Genomic DNA, 24,607 nt, shown 5'->3' on the forward strand with positions numbered 1-24,607 from the left:
GCACCTCATCGACATCGCCGACCCCACTCGTTCCTCACGCATCCGCATTCCTCAACGTCGGCGGTATCCAGTCCAGCCCCAACATGCGGAAGACATCCTCCTCGCTCTTCGGGCACAGTATCTCGCCGTTCGAACGTCGGGTTCTGCAAGCAAGTTCAACATTGAGCGTAAACGAGAACCTGAAGAAGGATCGCAGAAGCCAGTTCACTCACAACCCCGTACTATCGAACTTCAGTCCCCTGCAGACCGTCAATGAGAGCCTATTCATCCACATATACTGGCTCGCACGCACTTCTGATCCGCCGCCCACCGCCTGATATCGCGCTCGAACGTTTTCGAGCCGGTCCTATGGTAAGCTCAGTAAAACAGCTCTGTCTCTCGACCGCAAGCATGCTGCTCTCGGCTCCAGGCTCCCGAATCTCGACTACAACCACCGGGCTCTCGGCAGCGCATCCAACAGCCACACTACATTCGAGCAGAAGCCCAACTCACCATCCCACCACTGCCGTCCAATACGCCTCCGGGGCTGCGAAGATGAGGTCCACGCGCCGATGCACGCCCCCAGGGAGCACGAAGACGGTGAGCGCTTTCTCGAGCGCGTCCCAGTGGACCGAGCGCGAGACGTCGGGGGTGTGGAAGCCGGAGAGGTCTAAGGAAGGAAGAGTCAGCGAGAGAGTGGCAGGAAAAAATGGCGTGCAAAGTCGGAGGGACAGATAAACGGCACTCGAACGCCGACAAAATACGCGACCGCCGACAGGAAAGGAGGACGCAGGACAGTGCAAGACGAAGTCACTCACACATCAGATGCGTCACCAGCCCGCGCTCGAAGAGGCGCTCGACGAGAAGGTTGGACAGGCCCTTGACCTTCTTCCCGGTCGGGCTGAGCTTCGGGTGTCCGATGACGATGTCGACGTCGCCGCTGAGGGACTTGCCGCGGCGGTAGCTGGGGGGGAGCGGAGTATCAGCTTGTGGGTTTACGGTGTATTTTTTCGAATATACGAAGTAGAGATGCATGATGCTCATGTAGGAAGCACGTCGGGCGTATGAAGGAAGCACCTTATGCTCCTGATGGAAGCACTTCATGCTCATGAAGGAACCACTTCACTCACCCCCCAACGACCACCGTCACACACCCCGGGCGCACCTCGTCCAGCACCTGCACCACCGCCGCATGAATCGCCTCCACCTCGCCCCTCGGGATACGCTGCGCCAGGTCCTCCCGCAGCTCGAGCGCGACGCGCGGTGTGATGGAGGGAATCTTGGGTTTAGCAGTAGTAGAGGGTTTAGCCTGCTTGCCGGACCGAGCTTCCTTGCCAGACCGAGCTTCCTTGCCAGACCGAGCTTCCTTGCCAGAGCGGGCTTCCTTGCCAGTACGAGCCCCCTTGCCAGACCGGGGTTTCTTCCTGCTAGATGTCTTCCCGTTACTGTCCTGCGACCACCCCTCGGGGATATAGGCGTCGTTAATAACGTCTTCGAGCGCCTCGCCTTCTCCATCCTCTCCCTCGCCTTCGCCATCCTCTCCATCCTCTCCCTCCACTCCATCCACTCCATCCTCTTCATCCCCTTCACCTCTGCCAGCGCCAGTATCCACCCCATAATACCTCTCCACATCCTCGAACGTCTTGCACCCCGCGGCGTAGAGCTTGCGCGCGGTCGTCGCGCCGACGCCATAGAGGTCGGTAAAGGCCTCGAGGGACTGGAAGCGCTGGGAGGCGGCGATGGTGGCTGGGTGGGGGTCAGCGTATGGAATTATCAGGAAGGGCAGGAGAATCAACAAGAGAGGCGGGGAACGACTTACCAGCCTCTTCGATATCCCCCGTCTCCACGTATTCCTCGAGCTGGGGGCTGCGTGAGCTGGCGGAGAGATTGACGACGGCGGACTCGGAAAAATTGAAGATAGCGAATACTCAAAAGCCAGCTCACCTTCGCGATCATCTTCTTGCCGATGTGCGGGAGTTTGCTCACGTCGTTCAGGCGGTCTTCGGTGATTTCGTATGGGTAGGCTATGGGATGTGGATTCAGTTTCATGTCCTCAAGACGCACACCTTCGAAGAACTTACATTTGATCATCTACCGTTCCCGCCAGGGAGGTTAGCAAGACGATGACCCGCTGCTAATAGTATAATATAGTATAGCTTATAGCAATATACTCACCCCGATCGCATGATCATAGCTGAGCGCGCTGATCCTGTCATCCTCGAGCTCGCGCGAGCGCCGAATGATGGCAAGGCGGCTGACTAGATTCTGATTCGGGCACACGAGCGGGGAGGCGCGGCAGCAGGCGTAGCGGGAGCGGTAGTCGAGCTTGGGGAGGGCTGGTTCGTGAGCGGGCGGTTGGAGGTTTATCTGTGATTCAGTGGCTCTGATATCAGGACCGGAGGCGGAGGCAGCAGAAGCAGACGTCGGCGCGGTAGATATGGTGTCACCGTCGTTGTCTCCGGGGCAATGTTTGATGGTCTGGTCCCGCAGCTCGCGGAGGGCGGCAAAGTCGCCGCAGGGGAGGAGTTCGTTGGCCTCGACGGATTTTGTGAGCCAGTCGGGGGTGACTAGAGACTTTGATTTCTGGGAGAGGGGAGCCATATGTAAATATACCATGAAGGCTCGTGTAAAGAAGGAGACCTACCGCTAGTTCCCAGTCGACATGCCGCTCAAGACGTTTCCGCATGCGCACCGCAGTGACAATCACATCCGCGACGTTCGGGTTCGGGGCGAGCTCAAAGTCCAGTCCGCCATCAACGCTGTGAGTTTCGACGAGGTTATACAGCCGCGCGACCTCGTCAGAATCCAGTTTCGCTTGGACGATGTAGACCTTCAGACGGCGGTGTTCGTCCGATGAGTCTGAAGAGGACGCCGACCGTTGTCGCTTGCGAGGTGCGTAGTCAGATTCATCGGAGGTCGCGTACGAGGACGAGCGTGAGCGTTTCGCGGGGGACATGGAGGTCGGAGACAAGACACAGTTGCTTATCTAGTGGGACGCATTCACGTCGAGCGCGAGAAGGACGGCGCATCGGGAACGATGACGTTGACGATGATCATGAGGCGCGCCGACAGCGGCGTCACAAGAGGACATCCCGTTTGGGAAATAATATGGTTGAAGTGATGGGGTTTGCCGAATGGTTATGAGGAGGTGGTCAGACGACCAAGGACCCTGACCATAAAGCGGGGGAGGATGTGATCTCTGCGCGAACGGAACCCGCGGATGTCCGTGAAGAGGAGGTTGGGGTCATGTGCGCTGTGCAACTCGTCACAGTGGAAGTACTGCTGCGGTTCTCAAGCTCTTCTGTACTGACGAGCTGGATGAATACGTGCTGAATGAAGGCAATGAATGAGCTTCGGCTATCTTGGTCAGACTGAGTGAGGATCGGAGTGATAAAGGTACCGGTGCGTTCGGGAAGGGAATGACTAGCTTGAAAGCATGCTTTCCGACCACAAGAAGACTGTACGATCCCACAAGCAATATTTCTTGGATCTTCCGACTCTCTTCTGCATTCGTGCGATGCGATGAACATAGGTCCGAAGCGGAATTTAGACACGGCAGCGCGCGGGAGTCCGGAACGAAGCCGCTGACACCATGAGTCACGCTCGCCACCAAATCCTAGTCACAGATAGTGTGACGAGCGCAGGCACCGGTTCCTTGTCCTCCGCCCTCTCGTCCAGCACCAAATCAATCATTGCTGCCGCGCCAGCCCTCTCCTCCTCCCCCGCAATCCTCAGTCCAGAGCCGCTGCCACCATGAGCGCCTCCCCGCCGCGCAGGGAATTCACAAACCCGCCAAACTACTCCTTCCCGCACCACCGCCTGCGCCGCGTCCTGCGCGACCCGCGCAAGACGCCGATCGTCCTCGTCGCGTGCGGCTCCTTCAGCCCCGTCACCTTCCTCCACCTCCGCATGTTCGAGATGGCGAAGGACTACGTGCGCCAGAACACCGACTTCGAGATCGTCGGCGGCTACCTCTCCCCCGTCTCCGACATGTACAAGAAGCCCGGCCTACTCAGCGCACACCACCGGTGAGTCTCCCTGGCGACCCATCGGCGCGCGCGCATCACCCTCCTCTGCCCCGATCGCGCGTTGGCACCCAGTTACTCACCTTCGCGTCAGTGTCAACATGTGCAACCTCGCCGCCGAGCACACATCTTCTTGGCTCATGGTCGACCCGTGGGAGGCCTTCCAGTCCTACCAGCGCACCGCCGTTGTCCTCGATCACTTCGACTACCAGGTCAACACCGTCCTCGGTGGTGTCCAGACCGAAGACGGCGAGCACCGCACCGTGCGCGTCATGCTCCTCGCCGGATCCGATCTCATCAGCACCATGAGCGAGCCCGGCGTGTGGAGCTACGAGGACGTGCGTCTGCTTCTACTTTCTGCGTCACGAACGGTGCTGACTGACTGCGTTCTCTCATTCCCTTTCTGCTGGCTTCTTTCTATTCTACATAGCTCGATCACATTCTCGGCCGATACGGCGCGGTGATTATCGAGCGGCAAGGGTCCGGGATGGACCAGGCGACCGACAGCCTCGCGCGATGGCGACATAATATCCATATGGTCTCTCAGCTCATTCAGAACGATGTGTCGAGCACAAAGGTCAGCGTTCCCATCCCCGTCCCGTCGTGCGACCGTCCCTATGCCCGATCCTGCGCCCCTATCTCCGCTATTGCCCGAGGACATGCATATGTGGCCAATCATTCCCATCTCCTTCACATCAAGTCTTCTGCCCCCTCTCATTGCCTCGATATCCCCGCGCTGCTCCTCTCTATCCATCATCATCCGATCCACCTTCTCATCTCCTTCTTATTCCCTGCTCATCATTCCTCCCCTCAGGTCCGCTTATTCCTCAAGCGCGGCCTCTCTGTGCACTACCTGCTGCCCGCGCCGGTCGTGGATTACATCGAGGAGCACCACCTATACCAGGACGATACGGCGGAGAGGCGCAAGTCGGATTCGTTCTCTGGCCCGTCAAGTAGCAAGCCGCAGCCGCCAACGCCGAGTGCGGACGGGCCGTGCGCGCAGGCATAGACTTGGAGTCCCGCATCCGCAGGTAGCCCCCTCCTTATAGGGGTAGCTCCCCTCCTTATAGGGAGGGTGTGCACACCCACATATCATCTAGGCCTGGAGTCCGTCATAGAGGGGGTAAGAAGAGAATTCTCAAGATCAATGTACCACTATCTGTCCACCTTTGTACTACGATGGGTGTCCCGTTCTGCACCCCGCTTGTGTACATCCTACACCACACTCATCACGTCCCTCTCCTCGCCCTTCTATACGCTTCCTCTCACCTCGGACACGACCTCACTACGCTTTTTATATAGGCAGGATGTTTTCTTCTTTATTCGTACTTCGTAATCAATCTATCGGCATATCGCATAGTATGATTGAGCGGGAGGGGAAAGTGGCTTTCAGTTTCCAGTCAGCGCCGTGCAAGTATGTCAAGGTTACGTGAAGATACCGGGGCTGACTGGAAAAGGTGAGTCTTGATGAAGCTACGGAGCTTACTGTTAGGAAGACCACGGAGCTTGCAGCAAGGTTAGGCGTTGTTGCGCTCGAACACGCTTGTTACGCTGGGACGATGGGCCTTGTTGTACTGGAAGGACGCCGCGCTGGGTAAAGTCAAGTTCCTTTGAAGCATTCGAGGTGCTCCGCGGACTGCACAAAACCGGACATGAAGGGGCAAGCAGACGATCTCCCAACACCCTCAATGCTTCCCAGACGTTCTGAGCTTCTGATGATCCCTTCCCTGTCCGTCGTAGGCCGCGATCGACGACCAACGCTGCCTTGTCGTAAAGGTCATACTTGCCCCGATATGCCCCACCTGCGCCAAGCTGGCTGGATACGCATCGCCTGCTTCGGGATGCTCAAACATGGGCCGCTCGTGCCCTCCGGATTGCGCTCGGCTCCGGGCGCGCGCGACAAGGACATGGTGCAACTGTCAGCGACAAGACAAGCTGCGACGCCGCGACAGGAAGAGGCCGGTCGTCGACAGCACACGGACGTCGTCGCGGGCGATAGAGCGCGCGCCCTCCCGGTGTTTTCCTGCGCTCGCGTCAGGCCTCACGAGGGGCAGTCAGACCCCAAGTCGCGCTTTCATGTGGACGTGGGCCCATAGCGCGCCGGTGGCTGGCCCAGGCGACCGGTCATCTGCGTGCTAGCCGTAGCGCGCGGGGTGGCCGCTTGTCAACCGGGGCGCGGCGGGCGGGGGGCAGCCTCAAGCTTTGGATCTTCTCCCCCTGCGCGCGTGTCATCTCCGAAGAACGGTCGCTCGGATAAGCTCGGCGTGGGCGCGTACTTACGGCGGGAGAGGGGGACGCGGCGTACAACCACTGACGCGCGGGTGCAGTGCCCGGGCTCTGGGGGTTCGCGAGTTCGCAGCCTTTTGACGGGGCGCTTGAAGGCTTTTTTATCTTCGCGGCTTTCTTCCAGCTTGCGTCCTGCGAGCATTGCTTTACGGCCCCCTTTGCACTGCGACGTACTCGCGCACGACGACGACGACAGCGTACGACCCGGAGACGACAGCGACATGACTTCGACGGAAGACTTGCGACATGAGACGGAGGAGCCATCGAAGTTGGTGGCGTTGAAGATCGACCAGCGACAAGCGGATGAAGAGAAGGGTGCGGTATCGTCGGAGGGCGACGGTGGCGCCATAGACGAGCGACGACTGTTGTAAGTCCTCCACCTTTGCGTGCTGTTCGACGAAGGGTAGAACGATGATCTCTTCGCCAGACGAAAGATTGACATGCGCATGTTGCCTCTTCTCGGCGCACTCTACGCTCTGGCGCTCGTCGACAGGTCCAACCTATCCGTCGCTCGCGTTGCCGGGTTGGACGCCAGTATCGTAAGCCGTCTCCACAGATATTGACAAGATACCTGACCTTGTATCCAGGGCCTCAGCATTGGTGCACGTTACAGCATCGTATCCCTGATCTACTTCGTCCCGTACATCGTCCTGTAAGTCTTCAGCAACATTGTGGAGTACGCCACTCACTTTTCCATGCAGGCAGCTCCCGTGCAACATCATTGCACGGAAGGTCGGCGCGCGGCGCTGGCTCGCAGGCTGCGTCGTCTCGTGGGGCATCGTCCAGCTGGGAATGGGCTTCGTGCCCAACTGGACGTCGCTTGCCGTACTGAGGTGCGTGAGATGAATTATTCCCGGATAGCCACGGAGCTTACGAGTTCCCATCTCCAGAGCACTCCTCGGAGCTTTCGAGGTACGCACTTCCCCGCGTCGGCCATAAAGTAGAATGCGGCGACGGACTAACCCCCCTCTGCAGGCCGGCTTCTTCTGTGCCCTCGTCTTCATTATAACGACCTGGTCAGTAGTTACGACCCTCACCACTTAACTTAACCTCTCCCTACTTGACCTCTCCCTACTTGAGCCTTCGCGAGCGAGAGTCAGGGTAACTTACCGTCGTCCCTTTGTCAGGTATAAACGCCACGAGGTCCAGACACGGTCCGTCCGCCTTCGCTGCTGCTTCTCGAGCCGCGCTCATCATCCGCTTCCGCGGCAGGCTTGGCGCGTTCTATCTCGTCTCCGTCTTCGTCGCGGGCTTCAGCCCGATATTCGCGTACGCGGTCAGCCTGCTCGGGAACATCAGCAAGACACCGGGATGGGCGTATATATTTGTAAGTGCTCAGCGAGACGGGCGCCTGCGATGGAATTACCCAGTTGCGACGGCCTGTCCAGTTGCGATGGTCTCCAGTAGCTATCGATGCTGACTGCGCCTGATTCAGATTATTGAAGGCGCGATCACGATCCTCTTTGGCGCGGTGACCTGGTTCTTTGTGTCAGACTTTCCGGACCGGAATAGGTTCCTCACGCAGGCAGAGACGGCGTATGTACTCTCGCGCATCGAGGAGGACAGAGGCGATGCCCTGCCAGACGGTATGTCGTGGGCGAAGGTGCGCCAGCACCTGATGGATTGGAAGATATGGGTGTACGGTGCGTAACGACTACCGTCTGCTGCGACCTTCGAATTTGACATCGACCTTCCCTTAGGCTTTATGTACATCGCGGCGACGATGCCTGCTTACAGCGTCGGATTCTTCATGCCCATCATATTACACGATGGTATGGGATGGAGCATATCGAAGACGCTGCTGTTGGTGCGTTGTCAGCAATTCGGGACACGATCGCGGGCTAACTACTCACTGTCAGAGCGCCCCTCCGTATATCGCAGCGGTGAGCCCCGCTCTAGCGCGACGTGCAGATCAACCTGTGCTTACAGTGCCCGTCAATCTTCAGGCAGCCACGATCATCGTCTTCTCGTACCTATCCGACCGGTCCCGTCACCGCGCGGGCTTCATTGCCATCTTGGCACTCATGACCACGGCGGGAGTGCTCGCAACGGCGTACGCGTCCCAACCCGGAGTGAGATATTTTGGTGAGATTAACCTGCTAGTTTGACGATCGTACTCGGGCTCACCGCTGATCAGGGCTCTTCCTCACCAACTGTGGCGCCTCGGCTGCGGTCCCGGGGATCCTGGCATATGTGCGTCCTGAATTTGAGCGGGTTCACTCGATGGTTGACACACCTCTATAGTCCGCCAACAACATCGTCTCGCAGTCCAAGCGCGCGGTTACTACCGCTCTCGTAGTCTCATTTGGAGGCATCGGAGGTAAGAAAGCGCCGTCCTCGTGTATCGGGATGGTAGCACGCGGCCCAGCTCGTGGCTGACTTGTGATGTCTTCCAGGAATAATGGCGACCACTGTCTTCAGGCAGCAGGACGCGCCCCGATACCGGCCTGGGGCAATCACCACGATCGCCTGCCAGGGCATGCTGTTAGTGTTGCTGGCTGGCATGTCGGCATACTTTCACGTACAGAACGCGCGCAGGCGCCGCTTGATTGCGCAGGATGGTGTCGCGCGGTTCTTGTACACTCTGTGATTCGACTTGACGGCGTCTATACGCGTCGGAGGCTTGGACTTGGGTCGGTGATCTCGACTTCTTTTCATTATTGGACTAGGATACATACCTTATTGCGAGGTTATACCGTTTGGATGCTCTCATTGGAGAGTGCGTAGATGACTCGTGTATATATCTTCCTGCCTTGAATTACGTTGCAGATGCTGCTGTCTTGCAGGGGACTGTGCTAATGACTCTTGATTACCGCTGAGGTGCGTCGGTGAATGATCATGCAGCCCGCCTCCCTCGGACACGGGCGAGGACTCTACCCGTGCTCCGCCCATCCTTCCAGTGCTTCCATGACTCCACCCCTCAAGCTAGGGGAGCCACTAAGGACACGCTTACCAGCTCTGATCTATGCCGCCTCACACGGGATGGCGCACTCTATCAGACAGCTTTAGCATGCACTAACGGCAGAGACTGCACACATTGAGGGCGATGCGTCAACTACGTGAGCCAGACATTTTCAAGATGCCTCGTTGCACGTTTAGCGGCAATTCCTTAATGGTTGTCAGGATAAGCGCGCAGGGAGATAAGGTTACCTGGGGAGCCCTTGCTCGGCACATACCTGCGAACACAAAAGGCCAAGTCCGTCACAGACGGAGGTTGCAGCGCCATTCCATCAGGGTTTTCCGTGAGGCAAATGGAAGCAGGAAAGGAAGGCGGTGGGGATCCGTGCATGTCAGCATGCTTTTCCAGGACGCGATTAGTGTGGTGGGGACGTCAGAAGGAAGAGTTTAGGCGAGCCGGGGCATTCACTTCAGCAAGGATGCGCGTCAGAAGGGGATCAGTTTGGTAGGTTTACGAGAGGCACGCACGGGCGGTATGTGGGCCGGTGGCCGGGTGGAGGCTATATAGGCGAAGACGCGGATGAGTTGATTAATTTCTGCCCTAGCGTCTTCGCCCCTCACTATCATGGACGTCTGCTTTGCCCCTCCGACTGACAATACGGACACACAGTCTGAGGAAGACAAGTACAAGAGCTCCGGCTCGGGCTGCGAGCTGCCGGAACTCAAGATGGCTGCGACTCCCGCCGCGGGACGTATTTCGCATCGCCGCCTTATGTGCGTACTGGTCGTGAGGCCTTCAGGTTGTTAAGGACGGTACTGAGCTGCGTGCAGGTTGCGTATCGACTGCCGTATCCTGCCGCTATTCGCTGGTCTATATGCCTTTTCCTTGATCGACCGAATAAACATGGGATCGGCGAGGACGGCTGGGATGGGAGACGATTTAGTGAGCTCGCCTTAGGCTGTACGTGACGAAGCGCTCACCAAAGTAAACTTTCGCAGGAGCTAAACAAAGGAGCGCGCTACAGCATAGCTACGTGCATGTACTTCATCCCCTACATCCTATTGTAAGCGGGACCGCGCTGCGGTCTGAACAACACTCACCGATCATGTTTGTAGTCAGGTTCCAGGAAATCTATTACTACGGAAGTTTGGCGTCCGAGCTTGGTTATCGGCTATCGTCGTCGGTTGGGGCGCGGTCCAGATTGGAATGGGCTTCGTGTCATCTTGGGGGTATCTGACGCTCTGTGAGTGAAGCATAAGCTTTCATAACGCAGATAGCTGAAGGCTACTCACCAGGTCGGGTGTTGCTTGGTGCGCTAGAGGCCGCCTTCTTCCCGGGCCTCGTTATGGTCATCTCAACCTGGTGAGCCTTATGTCAGTCCATTACTCTGCGCGGAACAGCTAACGATTTTTCCAGGTATACCAGATATGAAGTCCAGACAAGGTCTGTCCGTTTCAACCTTGATAGTTGCGCGGACCGCTGAGCGACGTCCTTCCCAGACTTGCCATCTTCTACCTCTCGTCCCTTGCGACCGCGGGCTTTTCACAGATCCTCGCTTACGGCCTGAACATGCTGAACGGCAAGGGCGGCCTCCACGGCTGGCAATGGATTTTCATAGTCGAAGGCGCCGCAACGGTGTTGCTCGGCGGGCTCGCCTTCTGGCTGCTTCCCGAGTTCCCCGACCGCAACACGTTCTTGACACCGGAGGAGACGGCGTATGTGCTGAAGCGCATAGAGGATGATCGCGGCGATGCGATGCCGGATGCGCTGACACTGCATACGGTCCTGCGGCACCTGAGCGACTGGACGTTGTGGGCGTACGGTGCGTGTCGACTGCGCTGAACCGGCGACGTCTTGTTAACGACTGGTCCCTTCTTGAAGGTGTCATGTTTGCTTGCGCGACGATACCGTCCTACGCATTAGCATACTTCGTATCGGTGATCTTGCATGGGATAGGATATAGCAGGGCGCAGGCGCTCATTCTGGTGAGTCGTTGCAGGTACTACGAAAGGTCGATGTGTTAATCCACCTGCGAAGAGCGCTTTCCCATACCTTCCTGCCGTACGTGTCAGAACCCTTTCGTGCTGCATGCGTAGGGCTGACTATCGTTCTCTAGATCGCAAGCGCTGTGCTATTCGCACGCTTGGCCGATAGGTACAAGCGTCGCGGCATCTTCATCGTCGCCCAAGCCCTCATCACTATCGTCGGACTGTCATTAATGGCGTTCGCGAGGCAGAACTCTGTAAGATACTTCGGTGAGCTACTTTGCTTCTCGTTCTCGTCCGCGCCCGTGCTGACCAGGCGAAGGGACGTACCTCGCGACTGCAGGGTCGTCAGGATGCATACCAAATATTCTGTCATACGTAAGTCCCGCTTCGTCGTACTTGGGTCCGTCGCTGAGCTCGAGCGTAGGGGTCCAACAATGCCGTGTCGCAGAGCAAGAAGTGGGTCCTGAAAACTATCAGTGGGAGTTATTAGAGTCTAGTTGCTGACAAACCGTACAGGAACGTGCAGACCGCGTTAACGGTGACCTTTGGCGGCGTCGGAGGGTGCGGCCTTCCTTGCAACGCCTTGAGGTCTACCGCTGATCTGGGATTACAGAATCATCGCTTCCATGGTATATCGGGAGGCCGATTTTCCCGACTATGTTCCCGGTACGCGGTGTCGTCCCCATATCCATGTTTCTGCTGACAGGAAAAACGTGTTAGGCTTGTGGACGACGATCGGTGCACAAGTCGTGCTGATCCTGCTGGTCGGCGTTACCTCCCTACACTTCCGTCGCATGAATCAGCTGTCGCGGGCAGGAAGGCTGTCGCACCCTCTCGAAGGCCAGCCGGGCTTCTTCTATACGTTATAATGTAGTCAATCAACAAACATGCACGGTCAGAAAAGATCTAGGGCGGTGTTAGAGATCGGGCATCAGCCTCGCGCAAGGGCGACATAGTGCAGACATTGTTCTCGGCGGCTTCTGTCCCCGTATGGTGAGTGTTGTCGCCGTCGAGGGTGTCGTGACTGCCTCATGGGATGCATGCGCACCCAGGGTCCCGTCGATCAGACGCGGGCATATAAGTTGATGGCTGACGGCTTACCTCTTCCTTCCAACGGTGACCTTCCCTCACCACCCCGTTTTCCCTGCCTCGAAGATGGTCGTGCCCAGCTCACCTCGCTCGTTGCAGTTGATGAACGGGTACAGGGATTCGTCCCACGCCGTAGAGGTCCTCCTCCAGGAGTACATCCCCGGCAAGGGGGAGTACTGCCTGCGCTGGCACCTGGGCACGCACAAGCACAGGCCCGGTGTCGGCGTCTACCAGGAGGTCATCTTCCGCCCCCGGGGAGACTACCCGTTCGAGGAGCCGAACCTCCACGAGCGGCGGTACGCCGACATCGATGGGCACCCGCGCATGTCGTTCGGCCTGGTCTCCCGCGACGACCGCGAGTTCATCCTCGAGTACGCCTGCGATCTCGTCGATGAATGCGCCGGAAAACAAAACGCCAACCACCTCTGGATGGCGAAGCTTCTTCGGAAGCTCTCCAACGAAAAGATCGTCCAGAACGACTTCTACCACGACGCTTTTCACCGATTCTTCCCTGCGCAGCGGGCTCTGCACATCTGAGCGTCGTCGTTATCAGTGTCTCGATCGTTGTAACATCTGTAACATACCTGTAGTGCTGGGTTTTGGGGGAATTTGGGAAAATGGATATGGGTTTGGGTCATGGATTTCTAGAGTGCGAACGTCGGATCCCTATGTTAGCCTTCCTATTTACAGAGTCATAGCGTCACCTAGCGCTGACCCCACAGACTCTGTTGGAATCATGTCGGGTAAAGCGCGTTGAAGCGACCAGTGAAGCTGAACCGCGAAGTCTGGGTGACGGCGCTGAACTCATCGCTCAGGCTGGTAGCTCGCAAACTTCGTAGCATATAGCCAGTGGATGTTGCTCGTCCGGTATGTAGAATCCATTGGTATGCGCTCCAAGTTGAGCAGAAAGGTGTCTCGCTGAAGGCATACTCAATGCAGGAGGTGAACGAAGGCGCGCGGCACGCCCCGGCTTGAGCCTCAAGGCTTCACGTGATAATATCTCCTTTCGCAACTGACCAGTGATAGTCATGATGACTCTGAATCAGATTCTGGGCCGGTCCTTTGGACCCCTGGCTGGCCGCAGTCTCACAGATATGCAGTCAAGTCTTATGGGTGCACCTAAGGCACTTCGGCGGGAAGTGATTTGAAGTGAAGCGTGATAGGACATGGCTCTCTCGTACAGAGACAAGTGAATGGAGGGCAGAGCCTACGGGGCGCCTCGTGTCAGGTCTCATATTCAGGCTTTCAGAACCCAACCTCGCAATGACTTTCGCCAATTTTATGGGACGATCACACTGAACGGGTTGCAGATGGAAAAAATGGGCTTAGACGCGCGCATAGGGCATATCATATTGCCATACAGCTGTAGGGACATGGGCGTGATCGCAGTGTACAAGCGATCTAGATCGTGGAGGGGTAGAGCATCTGCAGAAAGGAGAGAATGTCAGCACGAAATCGCAGTGAATCGAGTGATCGACGCACCACCCGGACGCTAGCACCGAACGCACGGGGCGGGAGGTTGACGCGGAATTTTGACTTGACAACACCAGAGTTGCCGTGTGGACGGGTGACACGCCTGGCGGACGATGAGAGGACGATAAAGCGCAGAAAAAGAACACGCACCCCCAGATTACCCGAATCTTCGAGCCCTGAACCTCGCGCTTCGCCTTGTAGACGTAGGCAACCCGCTACACAGAAAGTATGTCAGCAATGCGAAGAATGCACACGGCAGAAAACGCACCTTGCCGAGGTAGAACTGTGCGTCCTCCTTCGTCGCCACACCCTCAATCTGGAGCAAGGAGGTGTTCGGGCGAGTGTTGCGCTTGGCGCGCTTGTGCCCAAGGATGCGGCCCTTGCTGTACAATCTATGCGCCATAGCCAGTCAGCCCGAGGGTCCCAGTATGCGAGGGGGGTGCGAGGATGCGAGGAGGGTGCGGAGATCAGGTCGGGGCACAAGTACATCCATCCTAGCCGATCGCCATCCAGCGCCTGTGGACCGATCCGTGCCGTTCTTTCGTGCTAGAGCGTGCGCGACACATCGTAGAGGCCATTGGCAGCCTTCCGCTCACCTCGTCGAGCCCATTGTCGGTCTTGAGGGTGCTTCTTGTGTCGGTTGAGGACGGTGCGCGCTAACCTTGATGATCAAAGCGCTGATGACAGCCCAAAGCGGCAGTCAATATGGACCCACACGGACCCACGTGTTTCTCTTGTTTCGTTCCCTTTCTTATTAGGCCTCTTGCCCCTCTCTTACTAACGACGGTAGTGCACTCATGATCCGGAGGACTGCCATAGATTGCTCCGACTACTTTGATTCTTTTGCTGGTGATGTACTGTGATTGGTAGATGAATTCCTGCCTGTTCTGTAGTGATGTACTTCACGTCCCTCCACCTAGCAACACCAACAACGCATTCTCGTTGGCATCCTTGAGGCGCATGGATAGCACCACATGTCTACACTAAGCGAACGCTTGGATGCCAGTGATGGCCTTCCCGAGAATGAGAGTATGGATATCCTGCAAGAAGTTAGCAAGCTCCCGTAGAGCAATCGCCATATGCGTACATAGGTTCCCTCCTGAATAGGCATACGTTCAGCGTCCTTTCGCATGGAAAGCATCGATAGACTCACGTAGGTGTTCGCGACCTGCAAGTTGTTGACGTGACGGCCGATGTGGTACCTACGAACACGCGCGTCAGTGTAAATCCTCGTCACACTCGTTCAATACTCACTCGTCCGTGCACCCATTCCCTCCAAGTATATCGAGCAAGATGCGCGAGTGCGCCAGCGCCTTGCCGCAGTTATTGCGCTTGACCATGCTGATCATCTCCGGGGCAGCCTGACCCGCATCCTTCAGCCGACCGACCTGCAAACTAGCCAGTTGCCCAAGAGCGATCTCGGTGTGCGCGTCCGCGAGCTTCTTCTGAACGAGCTGGAAGGATGCGAGCGGACGCTTGAACTGAGTGCGCTCGAGAGCATACTCGCGAGCGCGGATAAGGCAATCCTCGAGGGCGCCCATGACGCCCCAGGAAATGCCGTACCTAGGCAGATGATTGAATGGGACTGAGGAAATATGAAGATGAAGTGGCGCACCGTGCAGAGTTTAGACACGAGAAAGGCGAGCCGAGGCCCTTAGTCTTGGGGAGAAGTGCGTCTTGCCCGACGCGCACCGAGTCCATGAAGATGGACCCTGTCAAAGACGCACGCAGCGCGATCTTGTTCTTGATTGGCGGCGCAGACAGCCCCTTCAGACCCTTGTCGACGATGAAGCCGCGAATCTTGTTATCCCACTTGCAGTTCGCCCAGATGATGAAGACGTCCCTGAAATGTGTTCCATGTCAGTGAATGTGGTAGACTAGAATGGCGAGACGGCTTACGCTACGGGGGCGTTCGAGATCCAAGTCTTGCTGCCGTTGAGGATGAAGCCGCCGTCAACTTCCTCTGCGGTGGTCTCCATGCTTCCCGGATCTGACCCGTGGTTGGGCTCGGTCAGACCCTACAATATACTCAGCCTTCCCGCCTCAGGGATTTGACCGGATACGTACAAAGGCTCCAACCAACTCTCCCTTCGCTGAATGAATCGTGAGTCCAGACCCTCGCCCATCGAAAGGAAACACCTACCGAGACGGGGCAAGTACTTCTCCTTCTGGGCTTCGGTGCCGAACTCGTAGATGGGGTGCATCACGAGGGACGACTGCACAGAAGCCGTTGACCGGTACCCTGAGTCAACTCTACCACCCATGAGACCACCGACACTTCGAGGCCCTCGCTGAAAACCACTCACCGCTCCAGCTCCTTCGCCACGAGGCCATATGCGACCGAGCTGACGCCAGCGCATCCGTAGCCCTCAATTGTCGGTCCCAGGAGACCAAGCTTGCCCATCTCGGGCAAGATGTCATGGTTGAACGCTGCAGGTTTAGGGTCAGAGTCGGAGGCAAGGGGAGGCGACGAAGCTCCAACTTACTCTCTGTCCTCCATCCCTCAAGTACACGAGGAAGAAGGTTCTCCTGACAATACTCGTGGGCAGTATCCCTGGCAATGCGTTTACGAGACAAACATCTTTGGAGACGGCGAGACCTTACCGAACGGCTCTCTCCTCCTCGGTCAAGAGCAATTCGAGGTTTAGCGGATCCTGGAGGAATTCCCTTGGTACAAGCATTAGCGGATGAGTATGATACTTACCTCCCAGTTCAGCTTGACCCATCCTAGTCATTATTAGCTTAGATTCACTCGAAGACATGGGTCGCGGAGGTGCCCGGTTCATACTTACCGGAGGCCGAGCGCGTCGCCTGCCGTGAGGCTGTAGGTACCTTCTGACGAAGGGTCCTGGTCAACTGAGCGCTGCAGCGGGACAACATATCTTCGGGGTACGTCTTAGAGAGCCACAGGGATGATGGTAGGTGGAAGGAGAAGACAAGCGGGGCGCAGGTTCGGCGCGTAAGGTTGGTCCGGCCGGATCACGCGTGCCATTACATGTGACCCTTCAACCGTGGGAACAGTTATAGGGGCTACGGGACCGCAGGAGCTTGGGGACTTTCGCAGAAGTCCGAGGGGCATACGGAGTAGAATGTGAATGTGAAGAGCTTTACAGAGGGGTCCCTCGATGCAACAGAGCAAGAGACTTCATCTACAGAGTATGTAAGTACTTATATTCAAAGCGAGTAGGGGTAGTAGTGTGAGCGATCCAGGAATCCAAGTTATCTACGGGTGTCATCCATCTACAGTACTGGTTGTAATTATGCGCTCCGGATGTAAAGATATACTCTAGTGAGTGGGTATCGCTTCTACCTCCCAACTGAAGGGTCTCCCCGACTGCCACTCCTCCTCGCGGCCACGCTCTAGCACGAGCCGCTCGTCGTCTATCTTCCGAAGAAGGCGAAATATGTTCGTCTCCTCCGCATGAACCTCCTCGCCTACAGGCGCATGGAAGAGGCTGACTACCAGCATCTTCAGCTTGGAACGCCGCCGCAGGATTTCCTCCACATCCTGCGCGAAGATCTCGTCGTTCTCCTCGTTCGCATTCATGCGGCGCGGCAGCTGGAGGTGCGTAAGCGCCGGAAGCTTGCCGAAAGACTTCAGCAGCTCTATCGGCGGGCACCATAGGCTAGACGCTGGCTCGCAGATGCGGAGATGAGTGATGGCTGAGGGATCGCCAGTTGGCTTCTTCCTCCCCGCGCTCTTGTCCTCCTCCTCAAACGACCCCACAGTGAGGTGCGTGAGGGTCGGGTACTGCCTAGCAATGGACCCATGCCCAGTTGGGAGTGTGAGCTCTCGGATTCCGCCGCAGGCCGTCAGGATATCCCTGAGGCAGCGGCGAAGAGTCGGCTCGGCATGCCAGCTCGGGCTATACGTGACGTACAACCGGAGGACGTGCGCAGCGTGAAAGGCGGGCGGCTTGGAGGACACCGATTGGTGGAATAGGAAGACGGCCTGAGGCGAAGGGAGAACGACCGTGCGGTAGATTATGGCCTCTATGACGGCATTTATCGTTCTTGATAAGCAGAGAAGCGCGCTAGGCTTGACCTCCTGTATGACCAGCTCGAATACTTCGAGCATGAGCTCCCATGGGAGGGAATGGAGGACAGGGACGCCCTCCTGAGTCTGGCTAAGGACCGACATGAGGAGGTATGGTGGAATGCGGGGAAGCAAGGCGAATTTGAAAATGACTCGAAGTCGAACGTGGCGATTTGTCAGATCACGTGCATGTCATGCACAAGTTCAACTTTCCATTCGGGGTAATCCACCGTACGCAAATCGCGGGAACAGGCTTCAACTACTTTTACAGGCCCCTGAACATGCGTACAAGCTCAACGATCGAGTCGTAAACCGATACAAGCCTACAAACTTCCTCCCATCCCATTGTACACACGGCACACTTTCTCCGGCCTCGTACAAGAACTGCAGAGACAAGGGCAATCGATAGAAAACACAAGGACGTGAGAACATAGTGATTAATCGTGAATATTCACAAGACATAGCGGAACCATTGGTTCTCGAACTCTGTGATGTCGGTCTGTGGGGCAAGAGGTTAACATGGCCGAACGTCGAGATCATCGCTCACTGACCATCCCAGCCTCTTCAGCGCGACGGGCGCGCTCAACCTCGGGAATTGCACTGCCGTCCTTGACGGCAGCGTTGTTGCGGAGACGGTTGGAGTTCCACATGTACAGCCCGAGCAGGACGTGGCAGCCCGTCTTGACGACGTAGCCTGCCATCATAGCCTTGGTGGCAGTGGGGTACCCAATCTAAAGGCAGCGAAGGTAAGCTTGATGCATAGGCAGCGAGGTGACCGCTACACACGTCTTCTTCAGAATCGATGAGAACGTGGGGGCCAGCGATATTCTGTAAGGTGGTTTAGTCGGTGCTTAGACTCAATAAGCGCAGCAGCCCGATGACTTACCCCGACCTGTTGGGTATAGATGGGTATAGCATGCAAAACGTGAGATAATGAAGTCGCTGCTACGGGCAACGTACACAATAGCCCTATCAAAAGTAAGCGAACGGATCTTTTGCCTTCTCCGACGAGGGATACGCACAATGAATGTCAGCGCCGTGACGACTTGACGCTTCGTATAGCCTCCCACGTTCTACAAGGTCCGTCAGACGCGAGCGCACGCGAAGGCGGCGGATGTCGCCCGCACCGCGGAGACCATGACAAGCGACTGTCAATGTAAGAATCAGTGAGGCTAACATTGAGATGTGAGTCACAGACGCACCAGTGAGAATCCAACACTCTGGAAAGATGTGAACCAAAAGGCGACCAAACGCCCCCACCTCTCATCGGAAGGTCCGTAGGTTAGACAGGCCGCGGCAATGATGCAAGTACAATTGCCGATGAACTATCTGCATGGTCAGATACGCCTGAGAGCGAAGGGCGATCGATCCTGACCATCATAACAGCCCGACTGTTCTTTACCACGCTGGCAATGTACCCGCTGCCTACTAGCGAAACAATCTGCAAAACGCTACTCGGGATATCCAACAGAGTCGTCTGAAACTTGGTGAAGCCCATGCCGCTGATGATAATACTGTAGAGGGCTCGTCAGCCGAATCGGAGGACGAATATACACTAGGCCGACCTTGAGAAGTTGCTGACAACGCCATTGGGAATCTGCGCGGCAATCGATGCGACGAAGAGCAGGTAGGTCTTCGGATCCGTAAACGCCTCTTTCACTTGGTAAACTTTGAACTGCTTGTTCTTAATCCCAGTCTGCAGCGAATCGGTGAGCGCCTTCCAACACGAAAGGAGGCTAAGGCGCACCCTGTTCTCAGCCACACGCTTGACGGCGATAGCCTTCTGCCGCGGGTCTAAGAAGCGCGCAGCGACCGGTGTGTCTGGGAGGAAGAAGAAAAGATAGAGACCCCACAGCGTCGTATAGCCGCCGAGTACCTGCGAGGGGGGCTGTCAACAAAGACGTGTCGAAGAGCGCACAGTGAGAATATGCCCACCAGGAAGATCAAAGCCCATGAAGGCACGGAAACATTGTTGACGTGCCCCAGGCCATATGCTAGGAAGTCGCCAACTATCCCAGCGACACCGTTGAAGCAGTACTATATCGGACTGTTCAGGACATCATGCCTCAGCATGTCAAAGTGGAGACTGACCCATGTTAAGTGGCGTACGGGCTGCTCTTGCAAGCGCCACCAGAAGGGCGTCATAAGCCCCAGACCGGGGCTTCAAGCGACGTGGTCAGCATTATTTGTGGCAACCTGGGAAACGCGCCCACGTTACGCAGGCCTCCAAGGCACCGAGAATTATGCGATTCACGAGAGCGCCGCCGAAAGATCTGCACGCAGCTGTGCTCCTGCTCCTTGTGAGACGGGATGGCGACATGCAGATTCATTATGGAATGGACGCACATGACGACGATCCCCCACAGAAAGCAGACGATGCCCATGACCCTGCCCGTCGGATAGCGCTGAAGGAGCACGTTGGCAGGCTCTTCCGCGACAAGGTAGCCTGTAGGTCCGATGGGCATTCCGTAAGCACACGCAATGTTCACCCAGCGTACCGATGTAGAATGCGCTCGCGAACCAACTCTAGCGTGGGTGTCAGGCATGCGTGAGCAAGGTAGAGAAAGAGGTTACGAATTGCGGGCCGGTGACATGGAGGTCCCTGCGCCGTCACTCAGTTATCAGTAGGACGGAAACAAGGTGCGCTCTCACGCTTTCATCCCAAAGAGGTTGCCATAGTTCAAGGCTATTAAAATGTTTGAGTTTACACGCGAGTACAATCATGCGTTAAGCTTACCCGTCTTGTCCAAGAATGCCAGACCCTGCGTCAAGCAGAACGCAGGCAAGATCCAGCGATCGATCTTACGCAGGACCAGTCTCTCTTCCTTCTTGTCCCACTCCAAGCTATCCTTCGTCTCCTGGTAGATGTCATACCCAACCTCGACCTCATGCAGCTTCTCCTCTGCCACAGGCTGAAGCTGAACAGTCGCCCGATGGGCATCCTGTTTCTCGAGGGAACCGACTGAGGCCGTGCTCGACATGGCGGCCGTCTGACGTGCCAGAGAAGCCGACCAAGGATGAAGGGAAGAGTGGGATCCTGGTGGAATCCCCCCGTCCCGTGTCCAGCTGATATATGCATAGGGCTTATCTTCAGGTGCGCCGCGAAGTGCGTGATAACAATGTGAGAAGACGCTATCCAGGTCCTGATGCACCAAGGCGCGAACAGTCACATCCAGCTGACGCCGTGACACGACGCGAGGTCGCAGTGGACGTCGAACTTGAGCCTGAACTTCCTTACTTCTTGCGCATCATATATCATAAGCGCGCGGCAAGCAGAATATTGTCTGCTACGTACGTGTCCTGTTTTCACCGAGAGGACGTAGTATCGGTGCTGAGAATCCACCCAAAGACGTCAGTAAGTCTGCCCTCGACGCGCACAGTGGAATGTTACCGACACCCATTCAGCACTCGCCTCTGGAACCCACTTCGATAAGATACCTCACACAAGGCATAGTGAGCGCGCCACGGGGCTGAGAGATAACGCAATAAGATTCCACCTTGAGTCAGTATACAACATACAACACGAATCCCAGAACGAAAAGAATATATGAACCTTCCACTACTGCTTCCCCCAAACTTGCTTGCCGCCGACCCAAGTCTGGAGAGGATGTCCGAGGCGGTCCAGGACCACGAGATCAGCGTCAGCACCTGCGCGTAGTGTTCCCTTGCGATTTTCGATGCCGAGACACCTAAAGAGACGTCAGATTTGGGAAGAGGATGGAGGAAGAACACAACGTACTTCGCCGGGTTATAGGTCGCACACTTGATCGAGTCACCGAGCGAGCAGCCGGTAAAGCGGACGAAGTTGCGGACACACTTGTCCAGGGTGACGACGCTTCGGAGAAGATGAGCTCGCGGTCGAGGCGTACAAAGTCGAAAAACGTACCTCCCGGCAAGGGTGTCCGTGCCCTCGAGGTAGAGACGATCGCCCTCCTTGACGAAGCGCTTGCCGTCCCTCCACTCATGCACACCGTCCTTCAAGTTCGGGTCAAGAATCTTCATGGCTGTCGTACCGTCAGCGTTGGCTTCATACGAAGCGATGAAGCAGAGACTCACCATCCGTGATCAATATACAGCCCTCCGGGAACGCCGTGTACGCAAGCTAAGAAAAGCCTCAGCAATGAACGAGCATCCTTTTCTTTTGCCTACGTACCCGGACAGAATTAGGATGCGAATGAATGCCGTCCACAATCATCTCGTAGTAAGGGCGCTGGAATGGCCGAGGCATCAAGTGCTCCCTCTTCGCAAGCAAGTCTTCATGCCCGAGATTCAGAGGTGAGGCGACACCGCTGAGGGGGCCGCCGGCCGCAGCGTGGTGCTCTGGGGACGTTGGCGGCGTGTCGACTTCATCGAGGGCTTCCGCGGCGGCAGCCAGTTGCTTTGCTGCTGAAAGGGAGGGCGCACGCGAGAGGTCATGTCCGAAGCGGGTGTCGATGGGTGTCTTGGCGGTGATGGGGTGGAAAGAGGTCGCGAGATGAGGGGAGGCGCCCAAGAGACCAATGATGGCGGGGTCGCGATGATGCAGCTGAGGCATAGCGTTGAACAAGTGCGTAATGAGACGTGCACCGCGCTGAACGGCTTCTAATGCTTTCGCGGACGACGCGAGACTGTCGAGGCGGTGATGAGAGCATGGTCTTCAATTCGCTTGCGACCACTTACCTGTGCCCAATGGAAAATACGACACCGCTCTTCGATAAGGGCGCAATGGTGGACATGACGCCCTCCACCTCGGGCGCCGCAGTGATAACTCGAACGCCTAGGCCCCGCTCATGATCGCCGGTCATAAGCCAGTCCTCCGCGTCCGCTAGGTTTTCAGCGCCGTAGACCTCCTTGAAGGACGCCAAACCATTCGGTGCGGGTTGCAAAAATGAAGGCGCATGAGCCCCGCGCTTCGCATACTGAATGAAGGGCCCTTCGGCATGCCACCCAAGGAGTGTTGCGGAATTGGGACTGGAGTAGGGACGGAGAAGCTTGAGGAGTTTGGGGTATAGGGTCTTCTCCTGTGTCTGATAGGGTGTTAGCTTGCGGGCAACCTCATTCCGATACAAGGCTCACGATCGTTGTCGGGAGAAGACTACGATCTGGCTTCAGTCACGGTCATTTAGAGAGGATAAGGTCAGACGCACGAAGTGACACCCGTTTCGACGATCTTCTCGGCGACTGTCTTTAGCCCGCTCGAGTACGCTTCATCGTCCCCTTGATATACGGAGAAGTCGAAGCCGTACGCTCCGTTGATCTGAATGTCCAGAAATCCAGGACTGGGCGAATCTAAACAGCTGCAGTCTAATCCTGAGCTGCAGGCGGCGTACCTTAGGATATTCCCGTCCAGATCAATGACCTTCGCCGGTCGCTCCTTCCGCAGGAAGAAAGTTTTCTATACGTCATACGCTCGTCCCGTTCCGCACCCCAGCATGAGACCCATCTGCTCACCTGGGCATCCAAGATAACGCCGCGCCGCTCATCGATCCACAGATCGCGTTCCACCAAGCTCCCGTCCTCTAACGGCAGCAAGCAGTTCGTGAAGCAGATCAGGCCGTTCGAGGAACTCATATCGCTCGCGTAGCAGGTTGGGGAAAAGTTGCAGAGGGTGCTATCTGGGTCCTTATATACAGGTTGAATGAGAGTCTAGTCGAAGGCCTGCCGCCGTATGCCGCTCGGGCGCACATGGTCCCCGCTGGGCGTCCTTGAGGATCCGTCTGAGGCTTCGTTCGTCATTGGACACCGCACGTTCGAGAAAGCGGGCGCACCTGACATGAACCTGTTCCGGGTTATTTCCTGCCCTTGAGTTCTCACTTCAACACGTTCAACAACGCACTCGACTGCGGCGAAGGCCAGGCGGAAAACGGGCCGTCAAAATGACGCCACATACTCCTCGGCACTTTCCGGAGATGAGCAGGGCAAGTCCGCGCTTGACCAAAATTTGCTCCCAAAAGTCAGCCTCATTCAACATCGCCGACAACGCCGCTTGAACGACCTCTTTAAGCACACATGCAACAAGTGGCCGGCATGTCAAGTGTCTGTTTGTGCTAGTTCATCAGACGGACGTCCGTCACCGTCACTCTCGGGCCTCTCCTCCTCCCGGATCCGACTTCGCTGGCCGCGCCGCTTCTGATGCTTTGATACCCTTCAGCTAGATCTCCTTGTACATCCTTCGGACCTTGCATCAAAGTAGCTTCTACTCGCTGGACCTGGCTCGGTAGTAGAATCTTTTTCGCCCGGGACGACTTCCTCTATCGAATATCGCAAGATCAGTGGGTCCCATGTACGAGGGAAATCATACTGGGCTCAGGAGATAGCTCTCCGTACTCCGTCTCGGAGACCTTGACCGCTCGCACCCTACGCGCAGCAGAACTTCGCGTCGCATGGCCCGGTCCGTAGCTCGCAGGCCTCCATATTGCCCCGAAGCCCGCCACCGCGCTTCGCTCCTCAGAAGCACGCTGCTCCGCACCCTGCCCCTCCCCTGCTTCTCGCCCTCCCAAGCGCACTAGCCACATGGTAGCGCACGCGCTAGCGTGCTCGTGGACCAGCCGCTGCCCTCCTCGTCGACACTGCTGCTCGCTGATTGCGCTCCTTTACGTGGATCCGTTTGCCCACTTCTAGGGCTTGATAAGTTTTGCATCAGGCTGATTAGCCCGTCCGTGCGCTGGTGGCATGCATATCGGACTTGTTTTCCAAATTCCGGTGCTTGCGACTCGACGGGGCTTGGGCGCGCAGGCGATACGCCAACGCTTCCACCGAATAACAACGTATTCAGTCCTTGCTCCCCGGAGACAGTTGTCCGCAAAGCCCGCTGGTGCTTGAACTCCGCGACTATGCCTAGGTGCGTGTTGTC

General features: G+C 56.8%; 10 protein-coding genes across 10 annotated transcripts; 3 read left to right on the forward strand and 7 right to left on the reverse strand.

Annotated features, from left to right (window-relative positions):
- Positions 1–34: 34 nt before the first annotated feature.
- Positions 35–2,935, reverse strand: SCHCODRAFT_02737267 (Nucleotidyltransferase; the record flags this gene model as incomplete). The annotated part of the gene is made up of 11 exons (XM_003030150.1): positions 35–143; positions 213–239; positions 293–346; positions 493–649; positions 798–943; positions 1,110–1,305; positions 1,570–1,725; positions 1,799–1,838; positions 1,924–2,003; positions 2,151–2,562; positions 2,624–2,935. 11 exons carry the CDS (start codon positions 2,933–2,935, stop codon positions 35–37), a joined length of 1,689 nt encoding a protein of 562 aa, XP_003030196.1.
- Positions 2,936–3,672: 737 nt separating this feature from the next.
- SCHCODRAFT_02631328 (Nucleotidylyl transferase) lies at positions 3,673–5,368 on the forward strand. The gene is made up of 4 exons (XM_003030586.2): positions 3,673–4,007; positions 4,099–4,342; positions 4,435–4,581; positions 4,819–5,368. The coding sequence occupies exons 1-4, from the start codon at positions 3,733–3,735 to the stop codon at positions 5,011–5,013; spliced, it is 861 nt and encodes a 286-aa protein (XP_003030632.1). The 5' UTR covers positions 3,673–3,732; the 3' UTR covers positions 5,014–5,368.
- Positions 5,369–6,730: 1,362 nt separating this feature from the next.
- On the forward strand, positions 6,731–8,880 carry SCHCODRAFT_02508421 (MFS general substrate transporter; the record flags this gene model as incomplete). The annotated part of the gene is made up of 14 exons (XM_050343207.1): positions 6,731–6,829; positions 6,878–6,930; positions 6,992–7,123; positions 7,181–7,202; positions 7,266–7,306; positions 7,418–7,444; positions 7,503–7,617; positions 7,726–7,933; positions 7,991–8,097; positions 8,150–8,173; positions 8,237–8,375; positions 8,428–8,483; positions 8,535–8,610; positions 8,687–8,880. The coding sequence occupies 14 exons, from the start codon at positions 6,731–6,733 to the stop codon at positions 8,878–8,880; spliced, it is 1,293 nt and encodes a 430-aa protein (XP_050199193.1).
- Positions 8,881–9,792: 912 nt separating this feature from the next.
- On the forward strand, positions 9,793–12,235 carry SCHCODRAFT_02631348 (MFS general substrate transporter). Its single transcript, XM_050345655.1, has 15 exons — positions 9,793–9,962; positions 10,020–10,131; positions 10,188–10,252; positions 10,305–10,432; positions 10,485–10,551; positions 10,606–10,632; positions 10,689–11,011; positions 11,071–11,174; positions 11,227–11,250; positions 11,306–11,444; positions 11,497–11,552; positions 11,602–11,633; positions 11,694–11,738; positions 11,791–11,843; positions 11,898–12,235. Exons 1-15 carry the CDS (start codon positions 9,814–9,816, stop codon positions 12,044–12,046), a joined length of 1,473 nt encoding a protein of 490 aa, XP_050199194.1. The 5' UTR covers positions 9,793–9,813; the 3' UTR covers positions 12,047–12,235.
- SCHCODRAFT_02600893 (uncharacterized protein) lies at positions 12,056–12,904 on the reverse strand (the record flags this gene model as incomplete). The annotated part of the gene is made up of 3 exons (XM_003030149.1): positions 12,056–12,083; positions 12,352–12,791; positions 12,851–12,904. 3 exons carry the CDS (start codon positions 12,902–12,904, stop codon positions 12,056–12,058), a joined length of 522 nt encoding a protein of 173 aa, XP_003030195.1.
- Positions 12,905–13,374: 470 nt separating this feature from the next.
- On the reverse strand, positions 13,375–14,397 carry SCHCODRAFT_02631359 (60S ribosomal protein L33). The gene is made up of 5 exons (XM_003030148.2): positions 14,336–14,397; positions 14,008–14,131; positions 13,890–13,954; positions 13,749–13,842; positions 13,375–13,691 (listed from the first exon to the last, which is right to left on the reverse strand). The coding sequence occupies exons 1-5, from the start codon at positions 14,347–14,349 to the stop codon at positions 13,668–13,670; spliced, it is 321 nt and encodes a 106-aa protein (XP_003030194.1). The 5' UTR covers positions 14,350–14,397; the 3' UTR covers positions 13,375–13,667.
- A 325-nt stretch (positions 14,398–14,722) lies between these two features.
- Positions 14,723–16,420, reverse strand: SCHCODRAFT_02509262 (acyl-CoA dehydrogenase NM domain-like protein; the record flags this gene model as incomplete). The annotated part of the gene is made up of 11 exons (XM_003030147.1): positions 14,723–14,779; positions 14,827–14,838; positions 14,893–14,941; positions 14,994–15,302; positions 15,355–15,582; positions 15,639–15,757; positions 15,807–15,832; positions 15,883–15,992; positions 16,046–16,169; positions 16,226–16,293; positions 16,344–16,420. The coding sequence occupies 11 exons, from the start codon at positions 16,418–16,420 to the stop codon at positions 14,723–14,725; spliced, it is 1,179 nt and encodes a 392-aa protein (XP_003030193.1).
- A 292-nt stretch (positions 16,421–16,712) lies between these two features.
- On the reverse strand, positions 16,713–17,902 carry SCHCODRAFT_02631368 (uncharacterized protein). Its single transcript, XM_003030146.3, has one exon. It carries the CDS (start codon positions 17,878–17,880, stop codon positions 17,026–17,028), a length of 855 nt encoding a protein of 284 aa, XP_003030192.1. The 5' UTR covers positions 17,881–17,902; the 3' UTR covers positions 16,713–17,025.
- A 48-nt stretch (positions 17,903–17,950) lies between these two features.
- SCHCODRAFT_02737291 (MFS general substrate transporter) lies at positions 17,951–20,756 on the reverse strand (the record flags this gene model as incomplete). The annotated part of the gene is made up of 17 exons (XM_050347156.1): positions 17,951–18,274; positions 18,327–18,506; positions 18,562–18,603; positions 18,736–18,744; positions 18,798–18,848; positions 18,903–18,923; positions 18,978–19,100; positions 19,151–19,289; positions 19,341–19,471; positions 19,523–19,651; positions 19,711–19,812; positions 19,867–19,936; positions 20,122–20,221; positions 20,274–20,301; positions 20,350–20,377; positions 20,428–20,461; positions 20,513–20,756. The coding sequence occupies 17 exons, from the start codon at positions 20,754–20,756 to the stop codon at positions 18,227–18,229; spliced, it is 1,479 nt and encodes a 492-aa protein (XP_050199195.1). The 3' UTR covers positions 17,951–18,226.
- Positions 20,757–21,246: 490 nt separating this feature from the next.
- SCHCODRAFT_02631375 (carbohydrate esterase family 9 protein) lies at positions 21,247–23,604 on the reverse strand. The gene is made up of 11 exons (XM_050345656.1): positions 23,523–23,604; positions 23,206–23,471; positions 23,085–23,149; positions 22,902–23,033; positions 22,831–22,849; positions 22,435–22,781; positions 21,929–22,382; positions 21,832–21,877; positions 21,662–21,779; positions 21,515–21,610; positions 21,247–21,464 (listed from the first exon to the last, which is right to left on the reverse strand). Exons 2-11 carry the CDS (start codon positions 23,323–23,325, stop codon positions 21,335–21,337), a joined length of 1,527 nt encoding a protein of 508 aa, XP_050199196.1. The 5' UTR covers positions 23,326–23,471; positions 23,523–23,604; the 3' UTR covers positions 21,247–21,334.
- Positions 23,605–24,607: the final 1,003 nt, after the last annotated feature.

Source organism: Schizophyllum commune, assembly GCF_000143185.2.
Source record: "Schizophyllum commune H4-8 unplaced genomic scaffold SCHCOscaffold_8, whole genome shotgun sequence".
NCBI classification, from domain to species: domain Eukaryota; kingdom Fungi; phylum Basidiomycota; class Agaricomycetes; order Agaricales; family Schizophyllaceae; genus Schizophyllum; species Schizophyllum commune.